Here is a 13,286-nt window from a genome sequence, read left to right as displayed (position 1 = left end):
TATTTTCAGGCCAACTACGCCTCTCTGAGGTAGAAGAGGGGCAGATAGGACTAGAGCTGTAGTCTTGTACCTATCTGTTGTTAGGCTAATCATATATGGAAAATAACCCAGGGTTGGAGGAAGTGGAGTTTCCTAGATCAGGATCTTCCTTAGATCAGGGGGTTGTGGGGATGGGGAAGCTGTGAGATGAGCCAAGAGTGCCCCCTAGACGTCGATAAAGTTAGTTTTGCTTTTATTCAGCACCCACCAGAATTCAGGAGAATTTAGTGAGAAACTGGGAAAGGGCTATAAAAAAGGGTTCACAGCCAGTCAAAATAAAACACTGTAGGTTAAAATCACCGAGCTCCCAAGCAGGTAAAGATGAAGACCACGTGGACAGTTCAGCTTTGCCTACCTTTCTAGCAACTGGCCAGCACAATCATTTGAGACACAAAATGCATTGTGATTTATAGTTAAAAAACACTCTGCCTTCCCTACGCACTCCCTCAGCCCACACCGCATGTGCTGATGGTCACTGGAGGCCTTTGTCGGGGTGAGTGGGCAGAAACAGAGGCTGCCCTTAGGGAAGAGGAGTGGCTGAGGAGGCTGGAGCCTCACCTCCAGGAGAAAGGAGGGCAGTGGGTTCTCAGGTTGGGTGTGAACTAGCTCTAGGAAGAAGCAATTCGAGAGTGAGTCCTCAAACTGATTGACGAATCTCAGAAAGAAGGCAGGGGTGGGTGGGTGGGGAGAGATTAACCTAAAAACTTATATGCATATGTGCATAACCTATGGACAATAGTGTGGTGAAGGGGTGCAGGGGGAGGGGATCAATGGGGGGAAAAAGGGGACACGTGCAACACTTTCAACAATAAAGATGAAAAAAAAAAAGTGAATCCCAAGACAGATCTGAACCAGGAGCCTGGGTTTCTTGCATCTGTGCAAGGACAACAACAAAACACACACACAACAGGATCAAGACCCTGACAGGCATGGGATGGGAAAGGCCACTTCAGAGCAAGGTCCTGGAGTGGTCGCTGGGGTATACGGGGCTGGTGGAGAGCGGGGGCAGATTAGCTTCATGCCACACGGTGACAGCACAAGGTGGTAAACTGTGGCTTCTGCCAAGTGCTGACTGAGCCGATGTGGGCAGAGCAGGGAACCCACCCTGAGCTCTCGGCCAGAACAGATTCTGGGAGAACCTAGGATTACCCGTGAGGCCGATGCTTACATTCTGCAAGCAGCACTCAGCCCAGGAAAACTGCATTGTGAGAACTCTCAGCACCGCCCCCCCCATGCTGTGCTTTGACCCTGTGTGCCTGGGGCTGGTGGCCTGGGAAAACACTGTTATAATGTGAAAGCAAGTCCGTATATTTCCTGTTTTAGATGAATCTTCCCCAGGATACCCATGGTGGCATTCCCAAGGTGTGTTCTGGCTGGGGCTAGGAGGAAGGGGCTGCCAGCTGCCGCCTGTGGCTTCCCAGACCCTGAACCTAAATGCTCTGGGAAGGTGCTAGGATGACACAGCCCAGGTGTAGAGAATCACACTCACTGTTTCCAAGAGGACTCCATCCTGCCTGTTGTTTCCTTGCAGACCCAGGTTTCCAGACAATTAACACTTTCTGTCTGTATTCTGAGTAACAACTTTCCACAACACATGTAAATAGTCACAGCATTTAAGAGCTAAAAGGGGGCATAGACATATTAATGCTCTCATTTTACAGGTAAACTAGCCCAAAGTGGCTAATTGCCCTGCCCAGCACTACAGGGCAGAGCTAGGCATAGTTCTCATACATGCACCATCGGTGCTTTTCTCTAAGCATTCTTCACAGAGCTCCTGGGTTAAGAGGGAGCCTAGGTTGCACCATTTGAAAGCTTTGAGCTGTGCTTTCTGGCAGGGTCTGCCTTTTTTTTTAATTCACCCAAGGATATTTTTTTCCATTGGTTTTCAGAGAGGGTGGAAGGGGGAAGAGAGAGAAACATCAATGTGAGTTGATTAGTTACCTCCCACTCTTGCCCAACTGGGGTGGAGCCTGCAGCTGAATTACCTGCCCCTGTCTGGAACTGAACCCGCGACTCTTCAGTTGGAGGGCCAGTGCTCTAACCACTGAGCAAAACTGGCCAGGGCAGGGCCTGCTCTTTGACACAGCCTCTCAAGAAGCCTTCTAGGGAAGCAGATGGCCCCTATGGCCCTGATGGAGCTTCACTGAACTTAGAATAAGGCTACTTAGCACCTTCCCTGACTCAACTTTGGGCTTTAGCTTTAATTCAAGGTCACAAGGTTAAGTGCTTTCTGCACATTATCACATATATTAACTCCTGCTTTTCAGAGGTGGTTTTCCAGATTATAAACACTGGTTCCACGTGAGATGATAAATGCTCTGAGGCTTCAATCCTGCAAACAAGAGGGGGTGGGGAACACTTACCAAAGGCTGGTGGCCTTTCTCCTGGCCTACAAAGTCAGCCCCTGGGGCAGTTGCGATGAGACTAAGGGGACTTCTAGACCTGAGAGGGCCATGTCTGCCAGGAGTCTCTGGGTATGCCCAGTGGGTACCCTAACCAGACACCCTCTCCACAAAGCCCATGACAGGGCTCTTGCTATGTCATGCTGTGTTTCAAAAGAAAAGCCACATGTCACCCTCACAGCCCATTCTCTTGACTGACCCTTTTAGATTGAGGCTTCCCATGTACTTTAGGGGAGACACTGTATAGCCCCCTGCACAGGTCCAGCTCCAGACAGGAAAGAAATGACCCTCTGTGGCTTGTTTTACGATAAGCCAATAAGAATATTTTTTAAAAGTTATTTATTTTCTAAAAGTATAAAAACACATACAAAAAGGGACTAACTGGATAGAATTAAGAAATAATATCGTTATAACAAACACCCCTGTGGCCAAGGCCATTGTAGAGTAAGTATTGCTCCCAAACCATTAATAATCTTACGCACCACTCTGCCCAGGACTTTTGAGAAGGTTACTACTTTTAAATTACACATGGACAAAGAGTTAGTTTTATTAAACCTGACTCAAAAAGAGTAAGGACTGTGCTTCTTCAGGTTGATAAAATAGAATTCCAAGGCTCTGAATAATCTTATGTCAGTCCCAGGGAACTTTTCTCCCCAAGAGTTGATTGGTCACTTTCTGTGGAAGAAAAAACAGGAAGGAAAGAAGTTAGCAACTCTTGCCATTAGAGGCAGACAGGCGGTCCTAACCTCGGATATGTCACTGAAGAGACCAGTGTGGTTCACCTAAATCTTGTTTACCTTCCCCAGTGACAGAAACTATGGTAACTATACAAAAAGTACTTCCTGAAGTGTTTAGGAAAGATGATCTATAATCAATATCTATTATTTCTATATAGATAAAGATACTCTATAATCCTGATAGACTAATCCACCCAGCAGATCACAAACACATAAGCATAGTGAGAGGCCTGATGTAGTGCCTGGGGCCTCCCCACCTAAGGGGGCCCAACCTGAGCTCTGGAGTGTGTTCCAGAAGCAGTTTTCCAATTCCATATTGGTCAGGTATGAACCTGTCTTTTGGGGTGAAGTGAGGGGGTTGGGAAGGAACCCAGGACAGTGAAGGATGTAGACCTTGAAGGACCTTAGCCCATTTCATTTCTCAGGAATGAACTGCTAGTAAGTCCCCCAGCCTGCAAGGTTCTGGGACCTGCAGCACCACTGGTTCCACGGGAGAGATGGGCAGGAAATGGTGCCCAGTTGGAGGCTCTGGCTCCCCAAGCTGCAAACTCTCAAGCTATACTCAGACATTTTCCAGTTTATTTAAAAGTTTGAGAGGTATAAAACTACCACCTGGGACTTTAGAATAAAAACCCAACAATTCTACTAGATCTGTCCATTTCTACCATGACATTCATCTAAGCTGATCCCTAAGGATGACATTTGGTTTCCTTCCAAATGTATGCCTGGAAGGGGCCTTTTTTAGATTTGCTTTTTTATTCCTCGATTTGAAATTTAGTGATAGGTGCCTTTATAGCCTCCACATTTCAGCAGTGGCGCAAAGCACTACGAGCTTAACTTCGCTCCCCAAACGTAGTTAATTCAAGCAGGTCAGATGTGTTTCTCTGTTCTTCTTCCTTCTGATAAACCTGATCAATCCTGCTCTGGGACAGACTGACCTTTTTATACAGCTGGGCTCGCAACCGGTATGACTTATATTCCAATCTCCTCTTTTCCTCTTCTCTCTTTTTCTGTATTTCTGGAAGCTGCTCATAAATCCTTAGAAATGGCACCAGTGGAAAAACAGAAAGCAGTGAGGTTATCAGACCACAGAGGCAGGTGATGTCTTCTTACCAATGCCCCTAAGCTCTACGCTCTCAAGGTAGCCAGTTGCTCAGACAGGCCTTGTGCCTGTTGTGTGTCCAGCTTCCTCTCAGACACTTGGACACAAAGAACTCTGGCCTGGGGTGTTTATGATCTGGAAGGGGAGACAGATAAATAAAAACACAATAAAATCCTGCTAACAGTGGCTACTTCTGGGAAAGGAGTGGGATAAAGGGGCAAAGATAAACTGCTTTTCACTCTACATATCTTCAATAGAGATAATGAACATGTATTACTATTATATTTTTAAACATAAGGGAAATAATGGGAAAAAAGTACAATAATAGTCATATCTCCACAAGGCTACACAATATTACAGGAAAAGAAACTTATTCTGAGTGAAGTAGGTCAGGGAGGGCCAGAGAGATTAGGCTTGAGGTAGGTCTTGAAAAATAGGAGCAGAAAGAGGATGGGAGGAGATGAAATCACAATCTCAAAGAGATAGCTGCACCCCCATACTCACTGCAGCATTATTTACAGTAGGGAAGACAAGGAAACAACCTAAGTATCCATAAATGGATGAATAAATAAAATGTGATACACACATACACATTTATAAAAATATATAATGGAATATCATTCAGCCACAAAAACAAGGACTTTTCCATTTGCAACAACATGGACTTTGAGAGCAATATGCTAAGTGAAATAAGTCAGAGAAAGACAAAGCTGTGTGATTTCACTTATGTGTGGAATTTTAAAACATCAGAGTCAGAAACAGAGAACAGAATGATGGTTGCCAGGAGCTGAGGGATGGGGCAATGTACAAGCTTACAGTTATAAGATGAAAAAGTTCCCGGGATCTAATGTCCTGCAAAGTGACTATAGTTAATAATACTGTACTGTATACTTGAAAGTTGTTATGAGAATAGACCTTTAATGTTCTCAGCATAATGACAACAACAACAATAAAATGGTAATTATGTGAAGTAAAGAATGTTAACTAACCTTATTGTGGTAAACATTTTCAATATATTTGTGTGTCAAAACATCACATTATACACCTTAAACTTACACAATGTTATAGGTCAATTAGATATCAGTAAGCTAGAAAAAAATGGTCACTACCAGAGAAGGGATAATAAAGGCCACTGGAAAAGTTATCCCAAGAACATGTGGTATGAAGGGAAAACCTGCTTGGACCAGGAAAGGTTGTAATCCAGGGTGGAAAGCTGGGAGCCAGACTAATCAGAGTAGCCAGAAAGAACATTTTATAAATGGCTCCTTGAAAGCAATTATTAACATATTATTGCAGAAAAATACACTATACATTATTGGAACTGTCTGTTCATCTGCTCACAGTCTAAGTCAATTATCTTTCATCTCTGGTACCTGGTCCAGTGCCTGGCACGTACAGCAATAAGTTCTATATGCATTATTAGATTAGTGAAATGACTTCACTTAAAGGACATATTGGAAGAAATGAGTCAAGTTCTCTCTTCTCCAAATCCTTTCTTCTCACCAGAAACCTTTAAATATCTTTGGTAGAGGTTGGTGATGAGAGATGATAAGTAACAGAGATGCAGAGATACAAATCTTCCAGATGATACAATTGAAGGAGGACTGGATGGGGAGCCCAATGCCAGGCTCTCACCCCTGCTCTGGTGCTGACTTGCTGGGCTACTTCTCTCTCGGTTGCAGTTTCCTAACAATTAAGGGTGGACTAGATGCTTTGTAAGATAACATTCAATTCTATGATTCTCAAAAGGAAGTAGATGGCTTCTATGTAAAGGGGCCATACCAGAAATAAAACTGAATAGAAGCACTCTAATGAAAACGTATCAGTTTAAAACCTGAGTCTTCCCAGAGATGGGTACTCAATCTACTTCTACAACTTCTATGTTTTGAAGCACTGACACCTTACAGAAGATACATCTCTTCCCATAGACAAAGCTTCACAGTCCCTTACAGCAAGGGCTCCTCTTACTGAGGTGAGAGTGTAATTAGCTGTCACACAATGAACACTGTGTAATTTCCCCTAATTAAATTTTGTGATGGAAAAAGCAATGGTTTTCAAATTTTTTGGACTAAGGAACCCTTTATATTCTTAAAACTTGAGGCCAATTTTGGTCAATGTAGATTTTATCTATTGATATTTACTGTATTAGACATTAAAACTAAATACTTAAGAAGTATTTAATTCTTAATTCATTTAAAAATAAAAATAATAAGCCTGTTACATGCTAACAAATATAAGAAATGTTTTCCAAAACTAAAATATTTTAGTAAGAGTGGTACTGTTTTACATATTTTGCAAATCTTTTAATGTCTGGTTTAATAGAAGACAGCTAGGTTCTTACATTTGCTTCTGTATTATGTCTGTTGTTATATACTGCCCTGGTTAAAGGATACATTTTTAAAAATCCCGTTTACACTCCTATATAGTTGGACAAGAGAGGAGTATTTTAATATTATTTTCAGATAATTGTTGATTTTCTTGATACTACACCAAAACTTGTCAAGTGGTAGTTTCTTAACAAGTAGTTGCAATGTGGAATCTAAAACCATATTAATGAACTTTTATACTCTTACATAAACAGAGGACATCAGATTATCTTGCACTTTGAATATATCATCTATCCATGCCTGATTCTGTAACAATGCAACAGGCATTGGGAGAATCCTGGTCCAATGACTTATGCAGATCTTTCAAATGCTGACATATTTACTTATATACAAACATTGTATTTGTTAATGTCACTGCGATAAAAAGTCTTAGTACTGCGAGATAGTCAAGCTTAGAGTGGTAGACCAAGTTTTCTAGAATTCTGTTCTTTGCTTGAAAGCTCAAATGTTCTCTTTGGCAGTAAATACTGTCAGCTGTTTTCCTTGAAGTGACAGGCTCACTTCTTCATTTTCAGGAAAAAGTCTGTCATATATCATACTCGGAATAATCAATTTGTCTTTCTTTCAAGTAAAAGCTTGTGTTCTCTGAGAAAGGCAGCTACTTCAGCTTGCTCCATAAACCTTGGTGTAAGTGCTCTTCCTTGAACCAGTCATCGATCTTGTATTCAGCAAGTGCTTTGCGTGTACTCCCCTTACACCACTGGTATGTGGCTATAAAGAATACAGAGCCTTCTAGACCAGCACAGTCTGGTGCCACGGTCTCAAATAGTGTTAAGGCACCAGCAGTTTTACTCCTCTCCCATTACTTTTGCATCATCAGTGCAAATGGCAACATAGTGAAAAAGACACATAATAGCCTAGTATTTATTTTGAGATTTATTTTGACCTGGCAAATCCCCTGCAAGGGTCTCAGCAACTTCCAGAGGTCCACAACCACATTTGGAGAACTACTTGATTAAAGCATCCCTGTGAATTACCTATAAGGGTTTACTAAATTGAGAGTAAAAACACAATTTCAAGAGGAATGCTTTAATCACATAAAAGACACTGTTTCCAAGCACTATGCTAACTATAAAACTGTTATTATTTAAGGAGGTAGCTAATGAACCCCTAAAAGGTAACTCTTAACTTAGTCATTCCATGGCATTCTCATGATCAATATATGCATATCTCTAGTTAACGAATAACTAAAGCGTGTAATGACACAAAATTCAAAAAGTATCAAAAGGCAAAAAATCAGTCTTTCTCCCACCTCTGTACCCCAGGCACTCAGTTCTTTCTCCTAAAGGTAACCACTAATACCAGTTTTTTGGGTATCCTTTCAGAGATATTTTATACATAAAAAGTATTTGCATCTATAGAAGCACAAATACTTCTTTTTAGACTATAAATAGTGGCAGTGTACACATGCCTCTGAACCTGATTTTTTTTAAAGCTTAACTTAATGTATCTTGGAGAGTATTCCATTATTTCTCATTGTATTGAATAAATTCCTAGAAACAGGATGGCCTAGATAAAGAATAAGGCCCTGAATAAATATTTATTTCAAAATATTCTTTATTTATATTCAGGTTTGTAATACAGATGAGCCTAAGGCATGCAAATTAGTGAGAGTTCTTTGTATCTTCTGTAGATGAGTCATCCATACCATGATCTGCTACCTATTTTTCTTCTTTTTAGTGCCAAAACTGAGAAACTACCTTCATAACTAATATTCTTATACTGGGTTTTTTTTCAGAGATTAAAAAAAAAAGTTATTGTTGATTTCAGAGAGAGGAAGGGAGAGACAGAAACACTTATTTGAGAGAAACATCAATCGGCTACCTCCCGCACACGCTCCACTGGGGATGGAGCTGCAACCTGGGCATGTGCCTGACTGGGAATTGAACTGGTGACCTCCTGTTACACGGGATGACGTTCAGCCAACTGAGCCACACTGGCCGCGCTGTTATAATGTTTTAACTTGAGCAGAATGTCTTTATTCTGAGGGCGAGCCAGAGCTCATGATCATTTGCTGGCCTGATTTGTACTTTTCTAATTACTCTTATTCTTTTGGCCTTACCGTTTAGACCTCTGAATCATTTCCTTCTTTCCAACAGGCCTGTACTTCTGGGCAGCCAGGAAGCCTAAGCAAGAGAAGAAAGCATTTTCAGTGAATAGTGACTTAATAAGGAAGGGTGTGGTGTGCAAGTGTTGTGTGAGAGAGCTGCTAGGACTTTGTGGCCCTACTGTGAGCTAACAGTGCTAGGTGGTCACCAATGGCAAAGGCCAAGGCCAGGGTTAAACTATGATGACTGTGACAGCAGCCTAAGTCTCCTGAAGACACAACACTCTGTGGCACAGACTAGACTGTGAACTGAAACACTGCCCAATTTATAGGTAATGTGATGAAACATTAGGTAGTACTTCATAGTTTTCACAGCTTCCATATATTATTTTATTGATCTTACACCCAGCATAGCCAGCCCACCTGGGTTCAAATCCCAGCTTAGTATGTACTTAATTTCTATTTGCCTTTGTTTTCTCATCTCTAAAATAGGGATATTAATAGTATCTACTTCAAGAGGTGTTGTAAGCATTCAATTTGAACAATATCTGGGTAAAACGTAAGGGTTACGTAACTATTATTATTATTACTACTACCACTACTACTATTATTGCTGCTGCTACTATTACTACTATTATTATTGCGACCACCCTATGAAGTAGACAAGCCTGGAATCAGACCCATTTTTAATGAAAAAAACATACTACTACTTTTAGAACCAACTTGCTCATGGATACAGAGCTTGTTTATAAAAACACCATTTTCACCGCGCACTCTCGTTTCTAAGATGCAGTGACAGGGCAAGAGTAACTGGCCTTATTTGGATCATGCAAGTACTAAGAGCTAAACTGGGTAGGTTCTGCACCTTGGGAGATGTAAGTCTTAGCAAACAAAAAGTCACCGTCTGCCCATGTAACTGGCCTGGAGTTGAGAAATGCTCCCAGCAAGCAGCAGACCTTGGCCTCTCTACCCATTAACAGGAAAGTGAACAGAGTGTACCTCTCTTAGGGAGCGGGTGCCCAGGGTCCCCCAGGCCCTGCCACTCGCTTGCGGCGTTGAACAGTGCCTCCCGCTCACTCTGCAACACGTTCTGCAGCTTCCTCTCCTGGACTATCAGCTTCAGGCGTTTCATTCGCTCCCCAGAGCGGGAGATGAAGTCAGGTCTGTGAAGCTGAAGTGATTCCTGAGGAGGAGAAAAAGCCCCCACCCTCACATTAACGATGCAGTCTGCTCTCCAAGGGCCTAGAAAAACAGTACTTGAGAATAGATTTAAAAAGCCTGTTTCTAAGCATATTTTCTGCTCTCTAGAAAATATCTCAAGCTGAAGAAGAATCTAAGGACTGTGTGGGGAGCTCCAGCAGGGAATCAGAGGGATCAAAGAAATGCCTTTGGAATAAGGCAAGAACTAAGGCTGCGGCAACCACCACCCTCCCACATAGGGCAGCACCTGGCTCCTGTGCTGTCCTAACTTTCCCTTCAAACAAATACAGGGCGGGGCAAGTGGGGTTACAGTTGTGAGTACGCAAAATAGTTCATTCGTGAATCGTTATTTATCAACTACTGTATTCTTTTCCATAGGAACAACTGTAAACCTACTTTTGCCCCACCCTGTACATCATTAAATAACATTTCCTTTAGCAACCAAGGAACATGTAAAGAAGAGATCTGGCACCTTTTAAAGCCTGTGTTAAACAGCAATAGGAGTTAAGAGGAACAGATATGAGGCTGATGCCAACAGGAGGCCTCTAGAGCACATGCAGGTGTCTACAAACCCAATTGGCAGTGTCACGATGTCCTCCCTTTTGCCTTGTCCCCAGACATGGAGGGTGATGCATGATTTAAAATGCTAACAGAGTAAAGCAGCCTTTGATTAATGATGAGAGTGAGAACAGATGAATTATGGAGGTGCCAGAAATGAGGGTCACATGACTGTATTTCTGAAGGCTAAGTCACAGATTTAACTTCTTTGTATCTCACCCTTTCTTCCCCCTTAAACACAGGGCTAAAATTAACTCAATGTCATTGTACCTGTAAAGTTGCTTTCACCAATGGCTTCAGTGGACTTCTGCCTGGGCCTGCTAGTGACCCGTGGCTGTCCATGTGCTGACCCTGACAGTTCTGTTCTCGTAGTGGCTCCCTCCAGGGTTTGGTGTTGGTTATTGGTGCAAACCAGGAGATAGCAGGGCCATGATGCTTGAGCAGGTTTTCCTTCTTAGGACCAGACTTCACATTTTCCACAGGAACAAACCATGAAACTCCTACAGGAAATATTGTTAGGTAAAAGTCTGCTTAAGTGCAGGTATGACTCTGTAACTGTAGTGCTAGATAAATATTTTAAAATATACCTTTATTGTAATTTCAGAGAGAGGAAAGGAGAGAGATAGATAGAAACGTCGATGATGAGTCATGGATCAGCTGCCTCCTGCACGCCCCCGACTGGGGATCGAGCCCACAACCTGGGCATGTGCCTTGACAGGGAATCGAACCACAATTTCCTGAATACTAGGTCAATGCTCAACTGCTGAGCCACGCCCGGCAAGGCAGTGCTAGATACTTTTAAAGTTTGTTTTTCTTGACATGGTGGTGCTGGGGGTGGAGATGGGGTCTATAGAGTCATTTAGAAAAAAGAATCTGAGCATTGGAAGAGACCTAAAATTCACTAGTCTTTCTGCTACAAGACCAGGAATTAGACACTGACCTTCACAGCAACTCTGCTTGTTCTTCCTTAACTTTTTGTCCCCAAGATAACTGGTGAGGAGCCTTTTTTCTTCTACTTTTTCTTCTGCCCATGAAGTCATATCACTGTCCTCTTCCACTCTAGCCTCGCTAGAAGTTGGAGTTGGGAAAATCACCCCAACATCTCGAGTGTGTTTTTTGACACCGTTCACAATCTCCAAGTTACCTGAGGGAAAAGATCACAGATGTCTCTGGGAGCAGTCTTGAGACTTATTCGGCAGGTAGTATATTCAAATCACTAAATGAAAAGTTTTTAAGGCTTAAAAGATGCCTTTGCTGGGTGGGCTGCAGGTATGTGAGGGGGGGAGAGGAAGGCAGGAAAGGTGGGGGGAGAGAGAGCGAGAGAGAGGAGGAGGAAGAGGAGGGAGGGGAGAGGAGAGAGGAGGAAGGAGGGAAAGAGAAGGTTTTTATTTCGAAGGCAGTTTAGATACTAGAGGGAAAGAACTACTAACATATATTCAATGGGTAAAGGATTTCAGTTCTGATCCCAAGTGAGAAAGACAGTAAATGCTTGCAGACCTCCTGGCAGTCACCCAGGCAAGGAAGAGGTTGACAGGTGTAAAGGCAAGACTTGAAGGGGGGGGGATCAAGGTGGAAGTTTACTTTTGTTTCATAAAATCAAAAGAAATGGAAAGACATAAAATGAAAAGCCTCCTTCCACTCCTGTTCTCCATTCACTCAGATTACAACCCCCATGACTCCAGAGAATTTTTGTGCACATTCAAGCAATTCTCTGCCTTCCTTCATTTTTTAAATACATGTAGTAGCATGCCATACACTGTTCTGTGCCTTGCCTTTTCTATTTAATTACATGTCTTAGAGATCTTGCCATATTGGTAGAGAGAGACCTTTGTCATCCTAAGTAGGATTTCATTATATAGATATATAGTAATTTATTTAACCATTTGGCTACTGATGGACATCTAAGTTGAATTTTATTTTCTGCTATAATAAACAGTACTTTGATTAACTATGTGGTTAATTCTACACACTTGTCATTTTGCACATATGCACAATATATCTATAGGTTAAATTCCAAAAGTAAAAGTGCTGGGTAAAAGTAATTTTGATAGAAACTGCCAAATTGCCTGTCATAGGGGCTGTCCTTCCAACTTATATGCCCACTAGAATGTATGAGGATACCTGTTTCCTTACACTCTTGCCCACAAACTTGCTATCAAGCTTAGATTTTTGCCAGTCTGAGGTTAATAATAGCATTTGAATATAGTGTTAATCGTCATTTAGTATGGTGCTGAGTATCTTATCATGTTTAAGAGCTACTTGTATTCTGATGGAAAGAAATGTTCAAATTCAGGTAATTTACCTGCTTGTACGCCCTTGTTTAACATATGTACATTTTGCTTGTCGCAAAGGGTAGAGTCTGAGCTCCAGAAACTACTGGTAGGAGGTGAAATAGAGTCAGAAGAAATCATATGGTTTACCACCTAGAAAAAACAAGAGAGACCCTGTTATCATTACCTGCAGTCATTGGCACAATTCCCCACAGAATAAGAAAACAAAGTCACCAAGAACAGCCCTTTCTTATCGAGTTCAAATTTGTTGAGATGAAGTTGCCAGGAAGCTTGTGACAATGTGAACATGTTACCATATAATTTATGACAGGGAGGAGAAAGCTGTTGTATTTGAATAAGGGCCTGAGCTGTTTCCTGAAAGACAACAAACAAACAAACAAACAAAAACAAAAAACTGGGTATATTCCTAGGACTTAAAAACACTGAGGATGCTGGCCCCAAATTTGCTTGGCCAGTCTTCAGAATGAAATTCTGACTGGACACCTGCATAAGTTTTGATGAGAGATAGAGGGCTGGGTATAAT

The 13,286-nt window shown here is 41.9% G+C and overlaps 1 protein-coding gene across 2 annotated transcripts in view; it reads right to left on the bottom strand.

Moving 5' to 3' along the window:
- Positions 1 to 2,752: 2,752 nt before the first annotated feature.
- Positions 2,753 to 13,286, bottom strand: part of ALMS1 (ALMS1 centrosome and basal body associated protein) — a 113,165-nt gene continuing 102,631 nt past the window's right edge. Inside the window, exons 19-25 of one of the 2 annotated variants that reach the window (XM_016202583.2) lie at positions 12,775 to 12,895; positions 11,413 to 11,616; positions 10,743 to 10,972; positions 9,714 to 9,897; positions 8,730 to 8,793; positions 4,117 to 4,216; positions 2,753 to 3,116 (exon numbers count right to left, since the gene is read on the bottom strand). In XM_016202583.2, the coding sequence (XP_016058069.2) occupies positions 3,072 to 3,116; positions 4,117 to 4,216; positions 8,730 to 8,793; positions 9,714 to 9,897; positions 10,743 to 10,972; positions 11,413 to 11,616; positions 12,775 to 12,895 (948 nt within the window). In that variant the 3' untranslated portion in view covers positions 2,753 to 3,071. Of the gene's footprint in view, positions 3,117 to 4,116; positions 4,416 to 8,729; positions 8,794 to 9,713; positions 9,898 to 10,742; positions 10,973 to 11,412; positions 11,617 to 12,774; positions 12,896 to 13,286 lie in introns of those variants that run through there. The other variant, XM_016202584.2, reaches the window with a different exon arrangement.

Source organism: Miniopterus natalensis, chromosome 13 (assembly GCF_054644295.1).
Source record: "Miniopterus natalensis isolate mMinNat1 chromosome 13, mMinNat1.hap1, whole genome shotgun sequence".
Lineage (NCBI taxonomy): Eukaryota > Metazoa > Chordata > Mammalia > Chiroptera > Miniopteridae > Miniopterus > Miniopterus natalensis.
Note: the sequence above shows the minus strand (reverse complement) of the source record. Positions and strands in the feature narration are given on the sequence as shown.